Raw genomic sequence first — 25,913 nt, 5'->3', positions numbered from 1 at the left:
GGCCAGGGGAACGTGCCGGGGAAAATTCAAGACAGACATGGACATCATGTCCTCTTCTGCTAGCCCTAGAAGAAACCATCCTAGGCCCTTAAAAGGTCCCTTAGCTACATGTCTACTGCCACACACTCCTGGAAACAAGGAGCTGCAGACATTTAAAAAATTAAAGTCTTGCAGTAACTGTCTTGGGTGATTTTTCAGCATTAACCTGAGTATCGGAGAGCTGTCGGCACTGTGGTTTTGGTATCTTAGCCATCGTTTCTCTGAGCGGTAAACCCAGGAGGGAAAAAAAAGCCATCTTACTACCTATTTCAAGTTTTAAAATTTTAGAAGACAAAATGAGCACCGTGTCTGGCCGCTCCGAGCGGCCAGGTCTGAATTGTGCACAAGGAGATGGCACCTCGGGGTCCCCGTGCCAGGAGGGGACAAGGCAGCTCTGCTCCCGACGAGGTACTCGGCCCGACCCCACACAGCTGAGCTGGGAAGGGCAGAGCCTGGGTGCACCTCCTGGGTCTTGGCTCTGCCCACACGCCCTGGTGCCTGGGGTACTATTCACAGGCAAAGTAGTCCTTCAAGGGGGCGAAGAGGTGTCGGATGACAGGTACACTCCAGGACCTCCCGAGCAGCTTCTGGCGGGCAACACGGCCCATGTTGGACACATCTGTGTAGTGTACGGGAAAGCCGAAGATCCTGGGGGTGGGGAGGGGGGCACCAGAGTGAAAACACAGGGAGTCAGATGTGCCCCCTCCAGCGTGCTTAACGCCTCTGGGAGATCCTCGCCTCAGCAGCCAACGTGGCGCTGCTCTTCCTGCCCTTTGACCCGTCCCTTCCACCAGGCCCACCAGGCCTTCACATGAGCCCTCTCTTGAGCCCCAGAGGCCAGGCCCACCAGTTCTTCAGCACAAATGACTGTCATGAGGGCATGGTCCCTCTCTGAGGGCACCTGTCTTGTGCACGCCCCTACACTGACTGGCACGATGCTCCTGGCACATAGATGGTGCTCAGTGGACCTTTCTCAAATGAATGAATGCCAAGATGGCCGGCCAGCCAGCAGACTGAAACAGACCTCTCTTCAAACCACACAAGGACAGAAGCTAGGCAAATTGCCTTAGTAAGGAATAAGGACACTCACATAATGGACCTATTTCCAATCATCAGATGCTCAGATAATTTACTGTGAGTAAACTGAGGCATCTTGCACTTTCTTTCCTTCTTCAAAGCAAACTGCTGGATCAAGGGCCAAGCTGGACTTAACGGTAGATGGCAACCCAATATACCAACAGCCTCCTGAATGGAACTCTACCACAGGTCTGGGAAGAGGCTACAGATACACGGGACCTCATTCTTTCCCAGGTTTCCAATCTAATACCACAAATTAAACCAAGAAATAAATCCAGTTGTAGAACTAACATATCTGGAATGTAAATACTCTTATCAAATAACCACAAAACACAGCCAAAAATGTAAAGAGGAATACTCGTAGCCCTTACTGCATTCTAATCACAATAACAAAATAAAACAAAAGGAGTGAGAGAAAAAAAATTAAACACAGAACAGGAGAAATGAAATCTCAGAGCTGCTTCCCTGAATCAAAATAGACACGCTACCAACTTAGTCAAATAAATGGATAAGGGAGAAGACAGACTGTGGCTAAGGAGGAATCAGCTTAGAACAAGCGACTTGGCAGGAGGAATCCTGAGAAAGAGCAACGGCATGTCGGCGGGGTGTCCTGTAGCTGGAGCCTCATGCATCCTAGTGTCCCAGCATGGTGGGGCGGGCAAATGCCAGGGCAACACAGCCAACATAGACAGATGTGCCGTCTCACGACCTCATGTTCTGGATTCCTCACCACCACAGCCCTTTTGCCATTTCTGCTAGGAAATAAGCACTAACTGAAAAGGTTACTCCCAGCCCTGCTAACATAGAAGGTCACTGAGACCATGTGGAATTAAGGCAAGCACGTGCCCATTCGCACTGCTGGCCTTAACCATGTTTTCTTCCCCTTTCTCTCTATCTGCTTGATTCCCCTTTGCACGTACAGCCTTGCTCACCTTTCTAGCTCAGTGCACCACAAAACATCTTCTTTGCCATTCATGACAACAGGGAAAAGTTGGTTTTTCCCCTGTCTGATCGAGTTCGACTTGGTGGTTATTGTCTGTACTTTCTTTAACTGGAGAACAAAACGACATCATGGAGTGAGCACAGAATGAAGGGTTCTGGGTCAAGGCTCAGAAGCAGGTAAGGGAAGGAGGAGGGAGGGTGGGTGGCAGAGAGAGAGTGTCAGGGCCGGGCTCTGAGAGGGAATGAGAAAAGGAAAGTTGGAAGAACAAGAACACTCTGTGCTTCCCACAAACACCAAGAAGTTAATGAACAGGAAGGACCAGCCTCAGAGAGAACAAGAGATAAACAACAAATGACCACAAATGAGATCACATGGGGGCCAAGAAAACAGAGTTATTGATCAAGCAAGATTAAGCAAAATTAAAAGTCCACCCAGACTGTAGAGGATGGTCAACCAGGGTTTGAATGAATGGAGCTTAGCTTAATGGAAACATTGAAAAGTACGTTTATGGAGATCTTAATAGAATTATCCATGACTTAACCGTGGATTTTTTTTTTTTTTTTCTGCAAAAGTGTACTCATTTCTCACTGGGAGGATGAGCTGAGTCTCTGTGGAGTGTGCCTTCACAATCGGAAAGTCTACTTGCCTTTTCTCATAGTGATTTGTTTATCAAGAACCTCTCCTACGCTGTACTTTTAGACAGGATAGAACAATTATGTGGGGAAAGAAGCCCAGCACCAGGGAGTCACGTGGGGGGAGGGGCAGGAACAAATTGGACACCAAGGTCAAGTCCCGATTAGAGATCACCAAGTGCATTTCCCAGTGGGCCAGGCACAGAGCACATCTTACCTTTGCTGTCCTATTGAACTCCAGGCAGTCCTGCAGCTCGAGTTTATCATTCTTTGATGCTATCACAGGCCTGAGAACATCCAAAACCCATTACTTCCTACCCCCTGGAAAGGGGCCTTGGCTAGGTGCCTCCCAAGGTGGGAGTGAGAGCCCAAGCTGCAAAATGTGCTCTGGCAGTGAACTTTGCTACAAATACATGATAAAAATGGCCCTGGCATGAGCACGAGCCTGTGTGCTGAGCCAGGGACAGACTAGCCCCTTGATGGCGGCCGGGGGGCGGGGAGCCCAATGTCCAGGAGTGAATGCTCCTCCTTCCCAAATGTTAACAGTAGTCAAAGCTCCTTCACTGAGGGGAGCAGGATGGGGAAGCACATTGTTGGAGGAGGCAGGAGATGCCTCAGTCTCAGCCCCACGGCTCGCTGGCTGAGTGAATGACCTTGAACAAGTTCTGCCACCTCTCTGAGCCTCAGGAGCTTGGATTAGGTCTTTGTGGGTCTGCTCACTCCAACTAGCACATCAAAGCCATGATTGCTTGCTTATTGCTGGAGTGCAGCCTCAGGAGGCTTTAATAATGGGTCCAAGTGAAGACAAAAGGTGGTTCACAAAAGGACTAAAATTAATTCCCCCTTGTAACTGTCACCACTGAAACCTGCAAAAGCAGAGAGAGGAAAACAGATGCTTGAGAAGGAGAATGGATAGAACTTCAGAAAATGAAGTGGTTAAGCAGGTCCAGACCAGAAAACCAGCAAAAGGTCTGAATGCACAGAGTTGATGAACACCACAGCATCCCTGTGTAAGCAACTCCAAGGCCAAAAAGAAATCAGACGTAAGATTGGATATGGTGCCCGCAAGAGGGGCCATCGAACACAGAATAATGCCTCGCTGACCTCACCCTCTCTCCATTCCCAACTCTTCCATGGACCCAGGGGAGCTAAGGGCTCACAGCCCTGCTCTACCTTCTGTTGATTCTAGGACTGAAATCTTAACAACAAAGATGTTTGGTCTAAAGGCTGGATTTGGGTCTGTGACCCGGGGTTGACGCTGGCCGAGTCATGGATCCTGCACAGCCCACCTGTAGCAGTTCACTTCTCATCCCAGCTCAGATAGTGCTCAGCAAATCCCATTATCTAGAATCTGATCCCTCCCTGTAATCCCACAGGACACCCTCCTGGAGCCACTGCTCTCATTGTGTTCAGTGCATGTGGATGGTACCTCTTGAGCACAACACAGTAATCAAAGTCAGAGCCCTCCTCCTCTGAACAACACCTCAGCTGCCTCCCCACTTCTGCATTCACCACGTGATAGTCTAGTCTTCCACCAGAAACCCTGAGAACCAGAGACACAACTCATCTCATCCGCTTAAAATCTCACGTGCACTCCTGGGTCAAAGTAAATATGTGTTGCCATGACTACAAGCCTCACATAATTTGGCCCATACTTCGGAGTTCTCAGCCCTCCTCTCACACCCACTCCACACCCACTCCCCACCCCTGGAACACTGTTCTCCAAGCTGCTCTGCGAATGCCCGTCACTGGCCTCCCTGATCCTCTCCCTTCTGCTCTCAACTGCATGTCTCCACTCCATCACTTTGGGTCCTGCTGGGATGAGAAGCCTCCCCATCAACTCTTCCAGTGCCCCCTCCAATCCTGACCCTGAAATCATTTGTCTTCTCTACGCCTCCCTCACTGGCTCTGTGAGAGCCAAGACTGACATCTAGTCACCACGGAACTGGCAGCAGGGACAGAAGTGTCTGGCAGGGTGACAGCTCAGGAACGGAGTGAATAAGCGGAGTTCATTCCACACATGAACATTGCACCATCTGATGGGCTGATAATGAAAATATAAGACACCCAACAGAAATCCCAAGCTATTCCAGTACCTTCTGACCTCTGTCCACACTTTGCTAAATGTCTGAAAGTTATGTTTCCAACACTCCCTTTTAAAGAAGAATTTTTTTGAAGCTAACTCATTTGCAAGTTATATTACCATCACATTTGGTATCTTAATTAGAAGGTTGGCCTCCGTGAAGCCACATAAAGGAGACAGTTAACCCACAGCCAAGCCACTTGCCTTGTGGCTCTCAGCATGAAAGGACTAATGAAAAGTTGGGGAAAGATCTCAGTCAAGAAAATCCAAGGGAGACAGGCTTTGGGCTACCAATTGTTATCTCAGCTCTGCCACCTGATTGGTCACCACAGGCCTGGTCCAGGGATCACTTCCTCTCAGGGGCGGGGAGATTAAGTTCATTTCCCAATGGACCGTAACTGGGAGGAGAGGTGGGGTGTAGAAACGTCAGCATCCCTCGCTGGGAAGAAGCCTGCTCCAACACATGGCACTTTTAAGCACCAGGTCCCTAGGCAGAGCAGAAATAAACGTACTGAGGAATCCTGACCTGAGATTCTCAGGTACACTTGGTGTACAGCCTAACAGGTTTCAACCATAACCCTATGGTTGAAGGGGTTGGTCTGAAGCAGAGGGTGAGGCCTTTTCTCAGCAGAGCCAGCTCTTTCTACAAGGTTCCAATGTGTCTCTCTCATAAGAGTCGATGGTTAATGGCTCATACCGTTAGTTATATTTAACTTGGCTGTTACCTGCCCCACTCGGAGCCCCTTGTTACCTGTTCATCCCGGGCAGGTTGCCCCAGAAGTATCGGGCTCTGTGAGCAGCAGACACTTTGATGGCATCAATCATCACTGGATTGCACTGCAGGGAGAAAGAAGGGCAGCTGCTGGGAGCCCATGGCAGAATGCAGGCGGCAGACAGGTGACATGGCAGTCCCCTGGCTGTGGAGGAGGCATGGTTCCTGTCAGGCAAGGGACAGACCAATTCCCCTCAAGAATCTGACTGAAGGACATAGCTAGTGCCCCCAAATTAATGGTGGGGAAAGAGACCAGATCAGACCGGCAGGTTATAGGAGAAAGTATCCCCTGGGGCACGCCATGTTATTACAGAGTGTACTGTGTACAGTGGTAAAAGCAACTCAAAACTGAAATCCAGCAGGTTGAGGTCCTTGTTATGGAAGTGCAGTGTCGGCAAAATCTGACTTCTGCCACTGGTTGGTCAGGTTCACAGGGCATGAGGGAACTGACCAGCCAGTTCTATAACCTCACTAGCAGAACTTTAGCTCTAACGTTGGGGGGAAATAAGTATGTACATAAAGTATTTACTACAATGCTTGATGCATATTAAATGGTAAATAATTCACTCGCCCATGGTCCCTAATGTAGAGTTTCTGGGAACAAGGGTGAGAAGGAAAAAAAAAACTCTCTAGAGCAAAAAATCTCCTTCATGATGCCTCCAAAAGTAGGTGATGGTTTCATCATCTGACTTCAGTGGGTTTGGGGTGAGGTGAGAGATCAAATGTTTTCCAAGTACTAAAGAGAACCAACCGACTCCATTCCATTACTCAGACCTAGCCATGCCCTCCATGGGGAACCCGGAAATCATTCCCAACACTGGAAATACCCTACACCCCCATCGCCAGCAGGGCCTTCATGCTCATGTTATCTTGACAATCAAGACCCCGGGTCCCCTCACCTCCAGGAACCGAGAGATGTCCCGCTTGTCGCCAACCTTCATGGCCACCACATTCTCAAACATCCAGAAGAAAGGCCGGTCTTCACCCTCCTTGGGGCGTGTGTAATTCAGAAGGTGGTAGAACTCAAAGAAGAGCCGGCCTGTGCCCTCTGAGCCCACAAAAGAAAACGGCAGAGCCAGGTTCAAACCATTCAGCTCACCCCTCCATACTGAGGCCAATGGGTTCCCGATGACTAGCTAAGGCTGATGCCTTACTGTCCCTTCTCCCTGCCACCCTCTGCAATGACAGGCATCAGCACTGCGGTACTCATTTGTATCTCTGGGGACTGGGGAGTCACTATGAGGCATGAACAGAGACAACAGGTAAGTTTGGCCAGAAGCTAACAGCTCCTTCTCAGCCCACTCCTCCTGGACCAGCACTCAGGGAACACAGGGTCTCTTGGGACCACGGGAAAGAAGGGATGCTCACCATACAGGCCTTTCCTGGCAGGGTTCACATTTGAGAGATCATTGCATGGGCTTCCACCAATCACCAAGTCAAAGGGGCCCCATTCTTCAATCTGCAAGAGAAAAACAGTCCAGGATGGGGGTGAGGATGGAGAGATGAACAGCCTGGGTTCCAGGTAACCAGCTAGAAGGAAACCCGCTTCTAGGTCTTGCTTGGTGATTTCAGTCTCCCAACTCTACTTTTGACCCAAGAAAACCAAATGCTCAGGATACGCTAAGATCTAAATCATTCTGAATGATTTCCAAGTTGCGGGTTTAACAGTGCAGCCTGATGGAACCAAACCTTCTCTTCTGCCACAACCCCGGGCATGGAGAAGGTGGCAACGTGGCTGTGAGGACGTGGGGGACTCAGGGAGTGGAGGAAGAGGGGGGCTGCCCTCACATTTTTCTTTGTGATATTCCTGACGTCGTTCACATATTTGATATTGCCCTCATGCTTAACAGTTCCAACGGCGATGGACTCTTCACATACTTCGGAGGCGACATATTTCTCCACTTTGATGCCCAATTCTTTGAGGACCAAGTACCCTGTTTTGGGGGGGGGTCGAGGGGGAGAGAAAAGACATCAGGGTTGTCCGGCCGAGGGTCCCTCCTTTCAGTGACGCTAAGCCATCTCCAGAACTCAGACCAGACACAGCAAGGCCATGGCAGTCCTCAAGTGGACCCCTGCAGATGGCAGGGTCTAACCCTACCTAACTGCACACTGGGCCCCCCAGGCTCTCTGCGGAGTTCCATGAAGAAAATATGTATATATAACTGGTATAGCCCACTGACAGCATTTATTAAAACTGACAGGCACATAGCCAAGGCCCCCCATCTACCGCCCCAGCAGAGTCAGATACATGAATGGGTATCTTCTCCAAAACCATGCCGAGAAAAAAAAAGCTTTAAAAGCTGTCAGTGTTTTAGGCAGGCGGACACTGGTGAACAAATAGAAGTACAAGTGATGCTAAGTGCACAGCAACTCATTCTCACTGCTTCCTGCTCTAGGAAAAGGGAAATGCTCCTGACAATGCATCACAGGGCAGTTCTGACAATGAAAGGAGTTAAATCAGGCAAAGTGTCCCGGGGCAAACATGCATGTTGGCTATGCTTATTCTATACACGGGAAACCTAGAGGAAACGGGAGGGTACAACGTTAGAGATGTTAGGAGCAGAGTTGCCCAATTAATAATCCCCAATATATCTATGCTTATGGAACGGAAAATAATTTTCCAAAATTCCTGTACATAATAAAAAATAAAATGCAGAGGCTAAAATATCCATGCCTTTAAAAAGGACCAAAAGCGGACCAGGTGGGCGAAATGGTGGAGAGGTTTGAGGGGAGAAACAAGGAGCCAGTGGATTTCTCAGAACAGGTGACCAACAGGTACTTCCCAGGGGTCTTTCTTGACACTGACAACGGACACCTGGATCAGGTGAGCATCCCCAGGTGAACTCCTAACTCACCTGTCGCAATTCCGTCAAACAGGGACAAGACTCGAATGGGTCGCCTTCGGTTTGCGGGAATCGCAGGGTATAACTTGGGGGCTTCCTGCCAGGTTAAATAAAGAGGTCATGGAGGTCAAGGTGTGGGTATGGGGAGGGGGACTCAAGCTCTGGGAGGAGGAAGGGCTGGCCTTCCTCTGAAGGACACAAGCCCTGAGCTCTGCCCTTTCTTCGCTGGGATGCCCTGGGGAGCTTTGGCACAGATGGCCCTTCTACCCTTAGACACGGAACAGATGAGGCTCTGACACGGGTGCAAAGTCACCCACAAAAAGACACGTGCTCCTCCATGAAATTGCAGCCCAGGAAAAGCCATATATGCCCACTAAGACTTGGGAGTAGGTCACAGGCTTCCCTCCCCTCTGCAGTTCCACTGAGACTAAGGCTGGGTCAGTTCCATTCCTATTTCTTCAGCAGGCCCTTGAAAAAGCCAAGCCAAGAAGGAGGGGAGGGAAGAACACTGGAGCTGCCTGGGAAGCGCACACGGGACAATTAGCCGGGGCTCCAGTCTGAGGCTCTCAGACGCTCCTCTGTACAGTGGAGCTTTGTTTCCGTGAACTCCACGGACTGGGGCGGGTGCCAGGCTTACGTAGTCGAGCCCCGGGTCGCTGGTGAAGAAGGCCTGCAGGCGCACACTCCAGTCCTTGCGGCGCCGCAGGATGCCATGGCAGCGCTGGGGTAGGCACATGTAGCAGCTCCAGGGCTCCTGCAGCTTGGCGTCCGCTGCCGTGCCCGGGCCCACCAGCACCTCCAGGCACTCCACGCAGAAGCACCTACGCCGGGTAGCGGGGAGGAGGGGTGCCCGTCATCAGGCGGCTCTCCTGCGAACCCCACCCTCCCCACGGAGCTGGCGTGTGCTGGCTGAAACCCTCTCGGGCCCCCAGTTGCCCTTCCCCATGGGCAGGAAGGCCCTGTGTGTGAGGAACAGCAACCTCTCCCTGGACACCTGGGCGCCCTCAGTCCACAGGCAGCTCTGGGGATCCTTCTCTAGCCCGCTCCCTGCCTTTCTTAAACCCATCCCTACATCCCAGTTCTACTTCAGGGACATAGAGACTTCAAGGACAGGCCCCACAGATATAATACTGACTCTGGGCCCCGTCCCCAGGTCAGCGAGGCTCCAGTCCCCGTGCTCACCGGCAGCAGCTCGTGTTGCTGCAAAGGAGCAGCTCGCGGCCCTCGCAGCACACGGTGCAGTAGGACTGGTAGCCGTCGTCGTCGTACATGTAGAACAGCTCAAGGAACCGGTCCTGGCAGCCAGAGAGAAATGCCTGTGAAATCGGAGACCAGGGACCTCCAGGCCCCGCTCGCTTGCTCACTGGCGGAGGCCCTAGAACGCAGCCATAGAACAGGTCATGGGCGGCCTGCTCTTTACAGGGACAGCTGGCTGGGGTCTGCGGGGCACCGCCCCTCGGAGTGAAGGGTGGGGCGGTCGGCCCCACTAGAGCCTTCCCGACCGCCTACACGCAGGTGCTTCATCCTAGGGAAGTGCAGGGAAGTTGAGAAGAAGGGAAGGGGCAGGAAAGTCCAGGGTGGGGATTGGTCTTACCCGGCATGTCTGGCAGAGTCCACCCTCAAAGAGAGGGTGGAAGGACACGGGGTTTTTCCTACCACAGGACAAACAGCTATCTGTAAGAAAGACAGGGATGCAGCTTGTGGCAATGACAGCCCCAAGATCAGCTGCTGAAGCCTTGTGTCTCTGTTCTTATTGACTCCACGTTAGGAATATGCCAGAGATTCTCCACCATTTGTTCCTTTGACTGTGCTTCAAAGTTGCCATCTCCGTTCCAGAGATGGAGAGGCTAAATCGACAGCTCCAAGCAGAAGGTCCCACAAGACGGGCAAACGTCTGACCCAGAAGTGGGGGGGCAGGGTGGTGTCCACAGAACAGAACAAGGAGCAGCTGTGCCGGCAGAGGAACCAAGCTTGGAGGGTCTGGTATGAAAAATCTTTAAAGACTCTTTACAGACTGGGACTTTTGGAGAATTTGTGGTGATGCCAGTTTGCCTGTTGTCTCATCATGATAGGACTTGCCCGTGACCAATCCTACACAGAGCCATGGCTGGAATTTCAGAGCCCGGGTCCTTTTACTATAGGCTATCCTGTCCCTTCACATCAGCAGGTCTTACTGATCTACATCCCTGACCAGGTGGACCGGGCCTGCAAAATAAATACCAAGCACCCCCTGCCAGGAAGCAGACAGATGCAGGAGTCTTGGGGGATAGGAGGATCATGGGTCCAGTTCCCAGAATCAAAAGGGCCTGCTCCAATCGGGGCTCCCTGGGTCAACAGCTCTGTTGTTTTCCTACCCAGCACCGACTAACCACTTACTATTTGTTGACTAAAGGACATCGGGCTGAGGAAGCAATAGACAGCTGTCCTCACACATTCCGAGTTCCATTAGATGAGTACTGGGCAGTTTCGATCCCAGCGGAATTCCCAGCCAGGGCAAAGAACCAGAGTTGGCTGGAGAGTGACAGTGGTGAAGTGTGCCTGCCTTTCACCCCAAAGCCAGTTGCAGCGCTTGTTCAGGGGGCTCACGAGGCCATAGATCATGGTTTCAGGTTTTGGGCTCTCCCGGCCCAAGCATCCTCATTTCCATTCTGTCCCCAGGCACACTTCCTGCTCACTGATCTTAGGAATCAGCCTCAGTGAAAATCAGGCAACTCATTCTAAGTAGCATCTGAGTAAGATGTCCACGCCTCGACCTGAGGTCAACGCAGAGTTGGGGGTGGACCTCCGCCGGGCAGACCAGCAGGCCTGGAGCACAGGCTGGGAGCACTACCCAGGCAGGGAAGCCAACCAGGGATAGGGCCTTACCTTCGAGATTGCTCTTGTTGTTGGAAACATCTGAAGCCATTTGCTCTGTTTAGAAAAAAGAAGGGGTGAGATGAGGTCGGGGAGCCTCTTACTGATCATCTACGCCCTTGCGGGGTGGTCACTACCTGCCCACTCCACTTGAGGATGGACCGCCCCCCAGCCTCCTTGCCCCACAATCACCTCGACTCTGGTCCTCCTCTCCTCGGTCTTTGCCATTGTTATAACAATTTGTCTTGAGGCGCTTGGCTGGGGGGCAGTAGTCAGAAGTGGCGGAGTCGTCAGCTGTGCGTCTTCGTGTCTTGTTCTCTGTGAAAGGTGGGGAGAAGGCAGCCATGGCTGGGTGGGAGGAGGGTGCTGGGAGGACAGGACCCTAGTTGCTATGCCTGGGTGCCGGCTGCATCCGGCCATGACATGAGTCTACCCTGGGTGTCTCAGGCCCCTCTATGGAAAATTTGCATGAGGATGTAATTTAAAACTCCTCACGTAGCTAACCCACGTACAGGGTCTTCAACAGCTGTAGTTGCAAAATACATGCTCTAGACCCAGCACAAAGACAATTAGACACAGCTCAGTCTATAGATGAAACCCTGACACTGTCTATGATCCCCAATGAGCTGATAGCCACATGTAGCTACTGAGAACTGACAATGTCACTTGTATGACTGAGGAACTGCATTCTACATTTAACTTCTATGTGAATTTAAAAACTGCAATTGATCCAATTAACTAATTCATTTGGAACAAGTTGGACATTTGTGAAAATAGACATCAAGTATTTCTAATGAGAATTTAGAATCCAAATTGAGATGTTCTAAGACACATCAAAAATGAGATATTGAAAATAGGGCTAAAAGGTCATGTAAAATATCTTAATTTTTTTTATACTGACTGTTGGAAATGCTACAATGTTGGAAATAGATTAAGTGTATGATGAATATTAATTTTACTCTTTTTTTAAGCTTCTTAATGTGGCTACTAGAAAACATTTAATTATATTAGGTGGCTACTGTTTATATGTCTATAAATTCCATTGTATTTTTATTCAACCTGTACAGTATAATCCATAAGGGACATGGTTAAGTTTGACTCTGACCCTAGGAGAGAAAATTACACAGCCGTTAAAAATCATAAGGACCCTTTAGTGAGAAAATGACATTTGACAGTGCTTATACGATAAATAGAGAAATAAAGGGAAAGCAGGAATCCAACCAGTGTACAGAAAGAGCTGGAAGGACGTGCACACCCAAAAATATGGCCCTAAAGGGCAGCTGTGAAGGTTGGAGTGAAGGGGCAGGGGTAAGAGCTCAGGTTGACTTTTAACAGATTTGATTCTTTTCCAGTGACCACTGTGTATGCAAAGAAATTGAAAGAAAGTGCAGAGAAAGAGTGCATAGTCAAAAGATGGGGAGGGAATACCGTGTTTCTTTGCTTCTAAGTTCCTACTGCCTGCACGACGAACCTTCGACTTATTAACCACTTTTGGCGGGGAGGGACAAAACAAAACAGAAAACACTGTGTTAAATATAAGGATTGTAGGACAAATCCTGGATTTCCGGAGAGTGACAACAAGAAACCACAGATCCCTAATAATGGGGGAAATGCAATACTGGTCAATGTGAGGATAGATGATGCCCGTTTCTGAATGGAGGTGACTTATAGATTTTGGGAGTTTGTAGGGTTTTTTTAAAAACACATTCCAAGTTTTCTCCAATATGCAGAGCTTAATTATTTTTTCCTTTAAAAAAAGATGCTAGTGAAGATTCCATCTTGACTCTGTTTACTCAAGCTTTAAGAACAGACTCAGGGAGGTGCAAGAGGGAAGGGATATGGGGATATACGTATACATTATAGCTGATTCACTTTGTTATACAGCAGAAACTAACACAACATTGTAAAACAATTATACTCCAATAAAGATGTAAAACAATTAAAAAGTAAATAAAAAACAAAGAACAGATTCAATCCCGGTTATGTGTACTTGACCTTTTGGCAGGAAAGTGTCCAGTGAAACTAGAAAAGGCTAGGCTGTTGGAAAAAACTCACTAAACTAAGGAGCCAGCCAGGGCCGACCGGCTGCTGTAAAGCCGGGGTGGGATGGGAGGCAGCAGGGGGTGACTGCATCTCCCCAGGGTGCTCCCACCAGCAGAAGTAGGGGTGCTGCCACAGGGAGCCATTCCCACCTGGTTGCCTGTTGTTGGGTTTGAGGCCCTCGACCCCGGTGGGTTTAAAGCCCCCGTGGGCCCACTCCAACATGGGCTTCAGCTGATCCTCCAGCGAGTCTCCAGGGCTGCTGGGGAAGGTTTTGCCAGCCCGCATCCTGGCTTTCTGCCGAGACAGAGAGAGAATCTGATGAACAGGAGGGGCGGGTGCTTGCCTGGCCCCACCCAGGGATGCCCCTTGCTGGGGCCTGCATTCCCCTTTACACTGGGCCCTTTCATAGCCAGACAGCTGTCCTGAGCTGTGGTATGTGACAGCGAGGAACGCCCTGTGCAGGGACAGGCCATGGGGGGAGCGTTAAGTCTCCCCACACAGGCACCAAATATGATCTCTTCCCTGTAGGGAACTGGAGTGGTCAGATCTCTCTCGAGGGTAGAGGGTCAGAATTAGCTGCGTCACTTTTAGCTATAGGAGAAGCATCAGCCAGCACTGTCTCATGGCCTCTGAGAAAGCTCCAGGTTTCTTGTTTAATTTCCCTAATGAAGGTGCGGAGGTGTTAAGTCCTATTTCAGAAGCACCAGGACTTACATGTCTAATTAAGCACAGAGCTTATCTCATAAATGCTGGACAGAGGACACTGATCTTTTCAGTTGCAAGTCAAGGTAGAGGAAGGACAGAGCCTGACGGATCCCACGGACAAGGGGAGGAAGCAGCTGACCCTCAGCAGCTGCCCATTCTTGGCCTTGAACCACAAGCTCTGGAAAAGCTTGCTCACTGGTTCGAATATCGCCTCCTACCTCCCAGGGCTCCTCCTTCCTCATTCAGTGGGCAGTTCAGACGGAGACCAGCGGGGAGCTGGGGTAGCACTGGGAAATCATGGGCAGATTCAAATCCCTTCCTTCCCTTCCCAGCACGGCCTGTCAGGCCACTGTCTTTCAACCTCCTTCCTCCCTGCTTGCCCCAGTCCCCTCCAACCCATCCTTGGCCACACCGAGTTGGCTTTCTGTATGTTTCTTGCGTTAACCCCATTCTTGGGGCCAGGCCCTAGCCACCCACCACCATGTTACCTCCAGAGCGTGGTACATGGCCTTCCTGTAAGAGACCAGCTTATTGAAGGTCGCCAGGTTAAAGTGCTGGCTGAACAACCCCAAGGCCACCAACTTATCTGCTGGTATCTAGAAGAGAAAGCCATCGTCAACATTCACCTACAGCCTGTGTCTCGGGTGCCCTGGGTTTCTCATGAGCTTATTCCTGGGGATCAGGTTCACAGATATTTTCAGAGCAAATGACTTTCATGATCCCTGGTGTGACCCCCTTGCAGCTCAGTCTTGAAATTCACCACAGATGCTCCGATTTTAGGGGTTTTGCACATGTTCTTTCCTCCTTCGTGAGCATGACAGATAGCTGTGATTACTATTTACTGTCTACTTACTTTAGCCTTTTATTAATTGAGCTAACGGATGTGTTTAGAGAACAGTGCCTGGCACAGACGACGCTCTTTTTAGTAATCGTGACTTGGTGATACAGGAATTCCACTGGGGCTACAGATCCATATGCTACAAGTCTCATCCCCAAGTCCCCAGGCCGTGCGTGAACCACTTGGGTTGCCAATTATGAGATGAAACTGGGCGTTCAGGTTTCAGAGCTGACAAGACATGTGATATTTCATTCTCCCCAGTGCTGGCACTCATGCTCCCCTCTCAATCTCTAAGCCCAACCACCCATAGGAGTGTTGCCGCTACTGGTGAGAAGGGACTGGGATTCAACACGGTTGTGCATGGAAATGCAGGTGCTACCCCAATGCCAAACTGCTTCAGTAGAGCAAGCGGCCCAAGCACCAGGCCCCGTATTGCAATCCCATCCCATAATGCTAACATAACAGCATCTTAAATATTAGCATCAGACGCAGTCTTGCTAAGTCTTGCTAAGCACATTTTATGTCTCACTGGGCCAAAGCAATTACAAACACTCCATGTTTTTTTTCATTTCATTGCACACAAGTCATAGCCCTGCAATTAGATGCTTCAGGGAGAGCACAGGCCCAGGACATTTGTCCTTCAGCTCCCTCTGCTGGCCAAGGAGGACCTCTGTATGCAGACGCTCCCCATGAGGGATACTCCAGGTCATATTATTCTTGCCCTTTGAGAACTCCAATGTGTTAATGGCAAATGGCCCAATTTATGGGAAAACTAGAATCTCAACTTGAGGCCAAGTCCCACAGATGTACTAGCTGGCCCTTCATTCCCACACCTGCCTCCACCCCAGCCCACTTGTTCTGCTGTTCCTCACCTAACCTCTGGACACATTGAGGGATGTGTCCTCATCATCAGGTACTAACAGGTACTAATGTTCCTGTGTCAACATCACAGGAAAAGTATTGTTTGCCGCATTCTAATCAAAACCTGGAGGTCTACGAAGGTGTCTTCAAAAAGGTGTAAGAATCAAAATAGCCTGATTCATCCCCAACATAGACTCTCATCAAGAAAGATGAGTATTGGGCTTCTCTGGTGGCGCAGTGGTTGAGAGTCTGCCTGCCGATGCAGTGGACACGGGTTCATGCCCCGGTCTGGGAGGATCCCACATGCCGTGGAGCGGCTGGGCCCGTGAGCCATGGCCGCTGAGCCTGCGCGTCCGGAGCCTGTGCTCCGCAATGGGAGAGGCCACAGCAGTGAGAGGCCCGTGTACCGCAAAAAACAAAAAAAAGAAAGATGAGTTTTACAACAGGACAACTTTCAAAAATATATGTACATGCAAAGAAGCCAGACACAAAACAGTATATATTATATTATCTACATAAGTTTGTGTATAATCCAAACTAGTCTATAGTGATAGAAATCAGAACAGCGGTCACCTATGGGGATGGTATGTACAGGGGACGTACTGCAGAGGTCGAAATGTTCTATATTTGGGTTGAGATATTGTTTACATATGTGCATACATTTTCGAAAATTCATTGAATCATAGATCATTTAAGATCTATGCACTGCACTGTAAAGCAAATTTTTATCTTAATAAAGTATTTAAAATATATATATACACAAAAGGTGAGCTTTAAATGGCTAATATCAATAATCAAGAAACACTGAAATCACCACTCAAAGAACTTTTCCATAACTCTGCCCCTAGGACTAAATGACTGAGTCAGACACCCCTTCCTGTCTCTTCCAGGCTTCTCCACTGGAATACTTTGAGGGTATCTTCCCAGGTGGCCACTCCTGCCCCTCAGAATTCATACTGGTGACTCTGCCACAGAGAAATGGACCAACAGAGCCCAGGTGGCCATGGATCCAGAGCTCTGGGCCTGTGTGAGCCAATGAGCAAGGTAAGTTTCTGTCCTCCTTTTGGACACACAGAGTCACAGAGTCTCAACCATCTGCAGAAAGCAGGCCGTTATCTTAAAAGGCAACTGTAAAAGGAAGGGAAGGAAAACACTGTGGGTCTGTAAGCTCATGAAAGCTCACCCTGCCCTGGACTCACCTCGGAGAACTTGCCATCGCCAAACCACTGAACCCACCGCATGCCAGACATTGCCTGACGCTTGGAGGTGGCCTTCCAGGACACCACCATGGCAGGCCACCAGGAGAAACCCTTGATCTTTCCCCACACGAGATCCCCTATTCCAAACTCTTTCCCGTCCTGCAAGAAAAACCACATGAAGGAATCGCAATGAGACAGACCAGTTGGGCCAAGGAAAAGCCCTGCCTGTCCCACTGACCCCGACGGCAACTGCCTCGGAGTCTAACACAGGGCTTCCTGCAAGTGCAGGCAGAGTTCCTCAGGAAATTCCCTACCTCCAACACTTCCTGGTTGAAAATTCAGTGAGAATGGCTTGAAAATAAGGGGCAGAGCGTGGGCAGGCTTGCTTATTTGACAGGAACGTGGGGTTTTTTATATTGGATCTATAATATGTAACCTGTAACATGTAACCTAGTATCTGGAAAGATATTAACTGAAAACTCACAGGAAGTAAGAGAGTGAAAAACCTGGATATTCCCACCACAGGCCATCAAATGGGATATTACAAAGCCGTTAAAATGCAAAAAAAAAAAAAAAAAAATTTGGCCGCTTGCACATAAAAACTTGCCATAAAAGGTGAGATGCCCATGGAATCATGCAGGTTATTAAAATGTATCTATAAGATCTACTCTGGGACTTCCCTGGTGGCACAGTGGTTGGGAGTCCGCCTGCCAATGCAGGGGACACGGGTTCGAGTCCTGGTCCAGGATGATCCCACATGCTGCGGAGCAACTGGGACCATGCGCCACAGCTGCTGAGCCTGCACTCTAGAGCCCGTGAGCCACAACTACTGAACCCATATGTCACAACTACTGACGCCTGCGTGCCTCGAGCCCAAGCTCCGCAACGGGAGGGGCCACAACAGTGAGAAGTCTGTGCACCACAGCAAAGCGTGGCCCCCGCTCGCTGCAACTAGAGAAAGCCCCCATGCATCAGTGAAGACTCAATGCAGCCAAACATAAATTAATTTTTAAAAAAAGATCTACTCTGAAGTCATGTACATGGAAAAAAGGATTTCTACATGATATGTGTACATACATATACACATGCGTATGTAGCGAAGCCCGAGTGAAACCAACAAGCTCAACTGGTTAATTATGAACAACCCTAGATGGATTACACAATACAATGGATTATAGACATGAAAGTGAGGCAACTCCAGTTCCTAATAAGGGAAAGAAGCAGATCAACAATTGTATATGTAAACATGATGAACAGAATTATAAATTATATATACAAGGTATATATATCTAGGTACAAAGATGTCATGTTCAGAAAATCAGTAATCCGATGGTAAACTAATCTGGTGCTTGAGTTATGTCTAGGAGATAAGGATACAGCAAGGACCATGTTGCATATGAAAAATGTACTTGGCGAGCGAATTCAAATATTATGATAAAAGTGACAAGAACCGTAGTAAGTCACCTGTGGGTAAGTGTTCCCTTTTCCCTATATTCAGCCCTTCCCCAGTGGTACCTGATACTCAGTGCTGTCTGCATCTCTGCCCTCTGCGTCCACCTGCGGTGACTCCATGCTCTCCTGCTGGCTGTCCTGGGCCAGGCGGGCATAGGGCGTACTGCTGCTCTGGGGCACCACTTCATCATCTGTGAGGTCAATAGTGAGGTAGGGGCTGGCAGGGGACAGCCATGGCGCACCTGCAGATGATCCTGTCCGCCGTCTCAGGGACTGTGGACAAAAGGACACATGGCTTGGGCCACAGCAGACCAGGTGGGTGACCAGAGACCAGTGGTACCCCCAATGGCTTCCCAAGCAAGCAGAAGTGAAGCAGAGTGAAGATGTAAGTTAATGAAACAGAGACCACCAAGGATGGTTTTCCAGGAACAAGTAAGTGTCCCTTAAGTGGCGAGAGAAAGCAACTTCCTTAAGGACAAGGACAGAATCAAGGACCAAGTCAGGATAACAAGTGATGCTCAGAGAGGGCTCCCTGGTGCCCAGCTTTGCAACAGGAGTCGAGAGTTGCTGTAACCCGTGGGGTTGCCTCAAGAGAGTCACTGAAGATACTAAGGAGACAAGACAGTTCTGGAATCAGTGGTTTGAGCTTTTTCCGAGGAGGAGTAAGAACCCAGTCAACAGGGAATTCTTGCATTCCCACCACGGTTCCATCCAGGGATCAGGCCAGGAGAGAAGTCATCAGGCTTAGGAAGAGCTTACCCAGCACCCGGGAGAGAAAGGAAAGGTAAGACCCTGAAAGGGTGGTAAGTGTGAAGAAAGGAAGCAGGTTATAACAGCGGCCACTTTCCGTGGTGTGGTGAGAGGGGCAGATCTTCCAGTTAGAGACTGGGGGCAGGGGTCTGAGTGTCCGGGGAACCAACCCTGGTAGCTGAGAATTCCACGGGGGACTCCTCCACGTGGTTGCGGCCCTGCCGGCCTCGGGTGGAACGTGGGGAGGGCCTGTGCCTCTCCCGGCTGGAGGTACTGTTGTTATTTCGAGTTCGGACCTGGAAGCAAGAGAGGATAAGCACGAGGCCTTTGGTGAATGGAGGCTGGGGTCTTAGACAGGGGGCCCAGAGGACTGGGCTTGGGAGGCAGCCTCAGGCCAACAGAAGTGAACAAGGTGGTCTAGCAGGAAGGGATTCTGGACTGGTTACTTCCCACCCAGAAACTCCCCAGTCTGTGGGATAAGGGATCAGGGTGGCCGGCAGGGCTGCCTGACAATCTACAGCAGTTCGCACTCTGCCTGGCACAGCTGAAACTGGCACCTGCAAATTGAACTGAAAAATAAAATCCAAGTTTACTCTCAATCAAACACTTTTCTTTTCCAAAAGCATTATTACTATTGTTGCATTCCTCCCAAAGGTACTGGATCATCAAGACGGATGAGAAGCCCTTATGCTTCCTTCTCAAAAATGGCATGAACTTGGGTGTTGCAGACCTGTGTTCAAATCCTGCACACAAGAGTTAATGTTTAACCTTGAGTAAACTACCGGCGTCTTCTGTCATCTGTAAAAAAACGGGATGATACACATCGCATGGGTGAGATTATCAACTGCACCTGCCATGGTCACCAAGTGTCAGCCTGCTTTCTAACAGGCTGGGTGACCATGAGCAGTAATTGCCTTCCCATTTCTAGCTTTTAAGTCACAGAATCCACCTACAGAAGCGACTCCCAAAGGTAACGGGCAGTTGAATCATCTACCTGCAAACTATCACCCTTGGGCACTTCTTAGAGTGCTTCCCAAAAAAGTAGAGAACTGCCATGTGAAAACCTTCACAATGATAATTCATTAGCTTTGCTATCATTTTCCAATTTCAAAACATTTGTTCCAAGTTCCCCCAGGGAGGGCTTCCCTGGTGGCGCAGTGGTTGGGAGTCCGCCTGCCGATGCAGGGGTCACGGGTTCGTGCCCCGGTCCGGGAAGATCCCACATGCCGCGGAGCGGCTGGGCCCGTGAGCCATGGCCGCTGGGCCTGCGCGTCCGGAGCCTGTGCTCCGCAGAGGGAGAGGCCACAACAGTGAGAGGCCCGTGTACCGCAAAAAACAAAAACAAAAAAGTTCCCCCTGGGAGACCCTGGACCAGGTCTTTAATGCAGGCTGACGTGTGGCTGAAGTGCCTTGGCTTAGGGCTGGCACTTACAGCTGGGCTTTCTGGCCGAGTCCTGGTTTCACGGAAGAGTTTTGGCATCACTGGAGTGTCGGAGCCGTCTCCATCTTCCCCTTCGCCATCTCCATCGCCCGTCAGATCCTTTACAAGTGAAACATTATGAATTTTAGGATGTCATATAACCAAAATAGTTTTAAAACGAAGAGCCAATCATATAGAAAACAATCATAATATTGGTCTGAGTGACTTAAAAAGATTTTCAACCTCATTTTGTTCAAAAGATATTTTGCAGTGGCTTACCACATGATCATGAATTTAAGAGAAACCTTGGTGGAATTAGAAAACCAAAGAAACGGTGTCAATGCAAAGTGCGTCGTGAAGCCTTCCGTGCCCACACCATGGTTAGACTAGCTCGCTGTGCACAGCAGGGAGACCTAGGGAGACGTAATCTCCACAATTAACAGTGTCTGGGAGAAATCACAGGCTCAAGGGAGATGCTTCTTGCTACAGTGACCAAGAAGAAATGGTGCCAATCCTGTGTCAAGTGCATGTCCCATGCTGCACACCAAACCCAACAAAAACTGAGCATGAGAACCAGAGCAGTGGTGAGTGGCTCGAGGTCTTGCCGGAGTGTTAAGAACTTGACTTTCACTTGCCAACTAAGGCCTCTAGTGAGTCCGTTCCTCTCTTTAAAATGGGTACAATGGTTCTTCCCTTATAAAGGAACAACAGGCTTATAATGAGAATCAAATAATGCATGCTTGCCCAAGGCAGGGCACAGAGGAAGTGCTCAGAGGCTAAAACAGCTGTTCTGAGCCTCTGATCCAGCACTGGCCCTTCCCAGTTCCCCATACAGCTCTCATTCCTCATCATATGGGTGCCCACTTGTTGTCCTCCACGAGGATAACAGAAGCTGTATGAGGGTAGGTTTTCATTGGTCCACAACTTTTGTCCATGACTTTGTCCCAATGCCTGACACTGGTTCTTTGAAAAAGTAACCGAATGGACAAAACTAATATGATTAATAGGAAAACAGAAGGCGTAAATAATGTCAAGAGTGGAAAAAACATGGAAAAACTATAACTTGGAAAAAACTAATCAAGCAGAAACACTGATATTGCAACAAGTGGTAAAAGATATTTCAGTGATTGTTGCAAATCCACTAAAACAAGCCAGGCAAATTCTTTCCAACGTGAAAAAAATAATCCTTGAGGCCACATGGCCATACAACCTTGCTATCAAACCGGACACAGATATTATTACAAGAAATAAATCATACATTCATTTTACTCATGAATAGATGCTAAAGTACATCCAATCTAAAACATACCATGAGCAAGTTGGTCTCATTCCAGGAATAAAAGGACAGCTTACTACAGTAGGAATTTATCAATGTAATCGATCATCCAGATTGAGAAAAAAATAATTTCAAGAACTTGGCAAATCACGGCAGCAAATGGCATCCTAAGTGAGGTTGCTGGAAGTCTTCTGTGTGCCTAGCAATGTTCAAATTCCTCACTCAACAAGTATTTACTGGGTACCAATTTAAGTGGGCCTCAGGTATCCTATTTGATGCAAAGCAAAGAGAAGTCCCCCGAATCCCAGAAAGCGAGCGTGGAGCGGGTACCTGAGTATAACTTAGCAGGCTGGAGACCTCCCTCTTAGACAGTCGTGAGCTTGAGCGGCGGCCTGTGGAGGAAAGAACCGAAGTCTGTTGAGGAAGGGGCAGCCGCCAGGCTGTCCTGTCTCTTCTCTGGGCTGTGGCCTGGGGTCTCCCTAAACCCACTGGCATCTTCAGGGCTTAACTCCTAACCCCTCGGGACCCAGAGTCCTCTCAATGTATTAGTAAGGAAACAGGACCCAAGGCCTGCATGAAATATAGAACCCGAAACACTACTGATGGTACCCCTGACACGTTCCTTCCAGAACTGTGCTGCCCCAGTCAGTGGTCACTAACGCCACTTAAATGAGCATTCCAGTGCCTGCCATCGCAGCCACATTAAGTGCTCACACGTGGCTCCTGGCTGTTGTAGTGAACAATGCAGAAATAGAACACTTTCACCCTCTGGAAAGTGCTATTGGACAGCACAATTTGAGGAGTTCTCAATAGCAGGATGGGACAATACAGGGGTTTCCAAATCAGCTGGGCCAGAAAATCTCAGTGGGGAGGATCCCAAGGGATCTGATCTGGGAGCAGCATAGGGGAAGGGAGGAGAGGGTGGGATTGGCAGCAAGCCTTAGACGCTCCCTGCCCGAGTGTATTTCTTCCCATAAAAATCACAGGCCCAGCTGCTAGGGGAGAGGGGTGCCCCTGTAAAAGGGCGAAAAACCTCAGTCTGTCTATGCCACAACCACCCCCGTGTCAGGAAAAGAACAAGGGTCATCGCCTTGGGGTCACTTGCTCAGAGTCCCAGCTGAGGTGACTGGAAAATAGGGAGGCCAGGGGCTCTGCCTCCATCCTCTTCCCTTCCCTGGAGCTTCCCCAGAGCCGTGGTATGAGGCTCTTGCCCCACAACCTGCCTTGAGTCTGCTCGGAGGCTCGTGTGCCAGCTGTGGTCCCCAGTGCCTGCCCACCCGTCCTCCCCACAGGCCAGGCCACCTCTTCCACCTCTGCCACCTCTGATGTCCGGGCTGCTGATAGCCTCCAGGATTGGGGGCGAGGGCGCGTCCTTGGAGTCGGAAGACTGGTCACTGCAGCCCCCGTTGGTGAGGATGGAGTCTTCCCTCCTGCTGGCGTCCTCCTCTCCGTTGAGCTGTCTGGTGTCTCCCTTCATTGTTTCCTGCGGGAGGGCCAGAATGAGGAGGGTAGCAGGGAAGCAAGGGCACAAGGGGGCAGCACGCCCCCAAACCTCCCGCCAATGGCTCCAGGTCCTCAGGCCAAGAGAGGCCCCATGACTTGTCCTCAGGGTGATACTCCCGCCCAAGGACCCCGCCCAGGCTGCCCCCCATAGCCTGGCCCCCTCACCAAACTCGGAGGATCGGGACTTGGTTCCATGTGGCCACTCGACCTGAAGGCTCAGAAGCCAGCACCCAGGACAGAGGAGGGGGCTGGGCCGTGGTATGAGGCTCAGGCTGCTCTGTGCAATTAGCCGGCCACTTCAAACAATGCCATCTAGGGCCCGCCTGCCCCGGCCTGCCTGCCGCCAGCCTTGGTCCCCTCTGCCCCTGGCCCTCTCTCCCTGCCCAGCCTCTGCAGGGCCTCAGGAAGCCAGTGCATTATTTTCCCTCCTGACCCCTTTGTTTGCTCTCTCCCTTCCCCTCAATCTCCAGGTCCTCTTCCCACCCGCCCCCTCCTCCCCCACAGAACAGCTTCTCTCCTCTCCATGGCAGCACAAGCCCCGCCCCACCCCAACCTCAGGGGCCCATTGGTCTGCTGGCCTGTCGCTCACTCTCCTCCTCCCTTACCAGCTGGGGCTCAGAGTCCCAAGTTCCCAAGAAGGGAAGGGATGGAGGAGACACAGCAGGAAGGACTGGGGCATTTAACAAGGGGCATGCTCCCCATCTGCTCCAGCCACATCCCACCTCTGGGCCTTTGCCTCCCCACTGCTGCCCACCCTGGTATCCGCAACATCACTAGGCTATTCAGCTAAGACCAGCTTGGGCCAGGTCTTCAGTGATGCGTTGGAGGGCTGTGCGACCTTCGACCTGGCCCACTGCCTGGGACATGTTGGCCTCAAGAACCTGCACCTTGCTCTCATTTATTCCTCCTAATGTGACTGTGGGCCCATTTTATAGAAAAGGAAAACTGACACACAGACCTGATTAGTCTCCAAAGTCAAAAAAATCACAGTAATAGACCTGAAACATTGTTAATCAACTATACTCCAATATAAAATAAAATTTTTTTAAGAAACCACATGTAATCGGAAGGGTGAGGCCCCCAGGCTCCCATTCCTTTGTTTCCCCCAAACAGCTCCAGTATTTGGTGCCACGCTGTCCTGTCCTGGACCCCTGCTTGGGAAAAGTTTCCCCAGCAACCGGCTGTCTATGGGGCCTGATCACTGCCAGCCCCTATTCCCCATCTTGGAGACTCACCACATGGTGCCTGATGACCAAGCTAGCCTCCAGGGTACCTTCCAGAAGTATCGTCTAGGCTGCAAGCTGCAGTGGTGACACTGGCACCATACCCACCAGGGGGCGCTGTGGGGCTCACTGATGTGGCCTGCAGTGTCCCACTGAGGATTTGCGATGTCACGTGGGTTCTCAATTCAGTCCTCTGCACCGGTCCATCCCCCAGGTGTGGGTGTGGGGCAACTAGACCTCTGCTAGTCCCCATATGGACCAAGGACCAGGGAATCACCCCGGAGCTGGTTAGAACTGCAGAATATCACGCACCTACTAAATCATGATCAACATTTTCACAGGATCCCTGGGTGATCAATATGCACGTTAAAGAAACACTGCCTTGGGAATTCCCTGGCAGTCCAGTTGTCAGGACTTAGCGCTTTCACTGCGGGACCCTGGGTTCGATCCCTGGTAGGGGAACTAAGATCCCGCAAGCCACTCGGAGCGGCAAAAAAAAAAAGAAAAAAGAAACACTGCCTGGGTCACAAACGTATACACTGATATAGTTTAACCACGCCATGTGGTCCAGGGTATGTATGCAGGTTCATAGTTCCTGGTGTTTTCTCTCAACACATGTTAAGGACTCTCACCAGCCCCAGGGAAAAGGAGGAGCACCTGACCCAGCTACTTCTAGGCCCCTTTCACTCTCAAGCCCTGACCCAGAAGAACACGTTGTCTGACCTATGGCCAGTTCCTGTGAGTCCAAGTGGCCAGTATCCCAGGAAAACTGCTGGAGTGTGGTTCAAAGTAATGATTAATTTCCAGCGTTTCGCCTCAGGCCAAACCAGTGAACTAAATAACTTGGGTGGCCTGGCAGGGGGTGGGAGGCTGGGCCATGGGGTACAAGATACCAGGAGGGTCCAAGGGGAGCTCTGTAGACGGGGGAGGGGCAGACAGGGCTTCTAGTGAGGAGCTGGTATCAGGTTAGAGGCTGAAATCAAGGGACAAGACTTCTCTCTCATCTGGGACCCAGGATTCCCTCAGACAGCCCCCAACCGGCTCAATGGGAGTCTCCCTCTTAGATAGACCCATTTGGGGCCTGCAGCCTGGAGCTGACAATGATTAACTATGACTAACCACCCTCAGGCTTCCCCAGGGCCTCAGCAGTGCTAACTTGTCCACCAGCCTGCCAAGAGGGATGGACAAGTGAGCAGAGCTCCTTCCCAAAGCCAGATCTCAACATTCAGGAAAAATCCTGCCCCTAGAACCAAACCCATGGGCACTGGAGGAAGACTCAGGAAAGGAAACCAACCTGGGTGGTTGGTGCTACCTGGGTGCCCTGGGGTGAGCTGGGCGTGTAAAATAATTACTTCTAGTGGCATAATTCAATGTGATTTCATTAAAAATTCCTTCCCTGTA

At 50.2% G+C, this 25,913-nt stretch overlaps 1 protein-coding gene across 4 annotated transcripts in view; it reads right to left on the bottom strand.

Annotated features, from left to right (window-relative positions):
• Positions 1-545: 545 nt before the first annotated feature.
• Positions 546-25,913, bottom strand: part of DNMT3B (DNA methyltransferase 3 beta) — a gene marked incomplete at both ends in the record, with an annotated part of 35,970 nt that continues 10,602 nt past the window's right edge. The window contains 22 exons of one of the 4 annotated variants that reach the window (XM_082670310.1): positions 546-687; positions 2,049-2,167; positions 2,909-2,978; positions 5,526-5,611; positions 6,446-6,594; positions 6,915-7,005; positions 7,335-7,480; positions 8,402-8,486; positions 9,027-9,210; positions 9,572-9,684; positions 9,984-10,063; positions 11,255-11,299; positions 11,435-11,560; positions 12,671-12,730; positions 13,435-13,579; positions 14,479-14,586; positions 16,889-17,047; positions 18,404-18,613; positions 19,261-19,386; positions 20,523-20,630; positions 22,117-22,178; positions 23,107-23,269. In XM_082670310.1, coding sequence (XP_082526436.1) covers positions 546-687; positions 2,049-2,167; positions 2,909-2,978; positions 5,526-5,611; positions 6,446-6,594; positions 6,915-7,005; positions 7,335-7,480; positions 8,402-8,486; positions 9,027-9,210; positions 9,572-9,684; positions 9,984-10,063; positions 11,255-11,299; positions 11,435-11,560; positions 12,671-12,730; positions 13,435-13,579; positions 14,479-14,586; positions 16,889-17,047; positions 18,404-18,613; positions 19,261-19,386; positions 20,523-20,630; positions 22,117-22,178; positions 23,107-23,263 — 2,571 coding nt within the window. Of the gene's footprint in view, positions 688-2,048; positions 2,168-2,908; positions 2,979-5,525; positions 5,612-6,445; positions 6,595-6,914; positions 7,006-7,334; positions 7,481-8,401; positions 8,487-9,026; positions 9,211-9,571; positions 9,685-9,983; positions 10,064-11,254; positions 11,300-11,434; positions 11,561-12,670; positions 12,731-13,434; positions 13,580-14,478; positions 14,587-16,888; positions 17,048-18,403; positions 18,614-19,260; positions 19,387-20,522; positions 20,631-22,116; positions 22,179-23,106; positions 23,270-23,454; positions 23,485-25,913 lie in introns of those variants that run through there. The other 3 variants (XM_082670311.1, XM_082670312.1, XM_082670313.1) reach the window with 3 other exon arrangements.

This window comes from Grampus griseus, assembly GCF_964374135.1.
Source record: "Grampus griseus genome assembly, chromosome: 14".
Lineage (NCBI taxonomy): Eukaryota > Metazoa > Chordata > Mammalia > Artiodactyla > Delphinidae > Grampus > Grampus griseus.
This window is presented reverse-complemented; position numbering and strand designations above follow the sequence as displayed.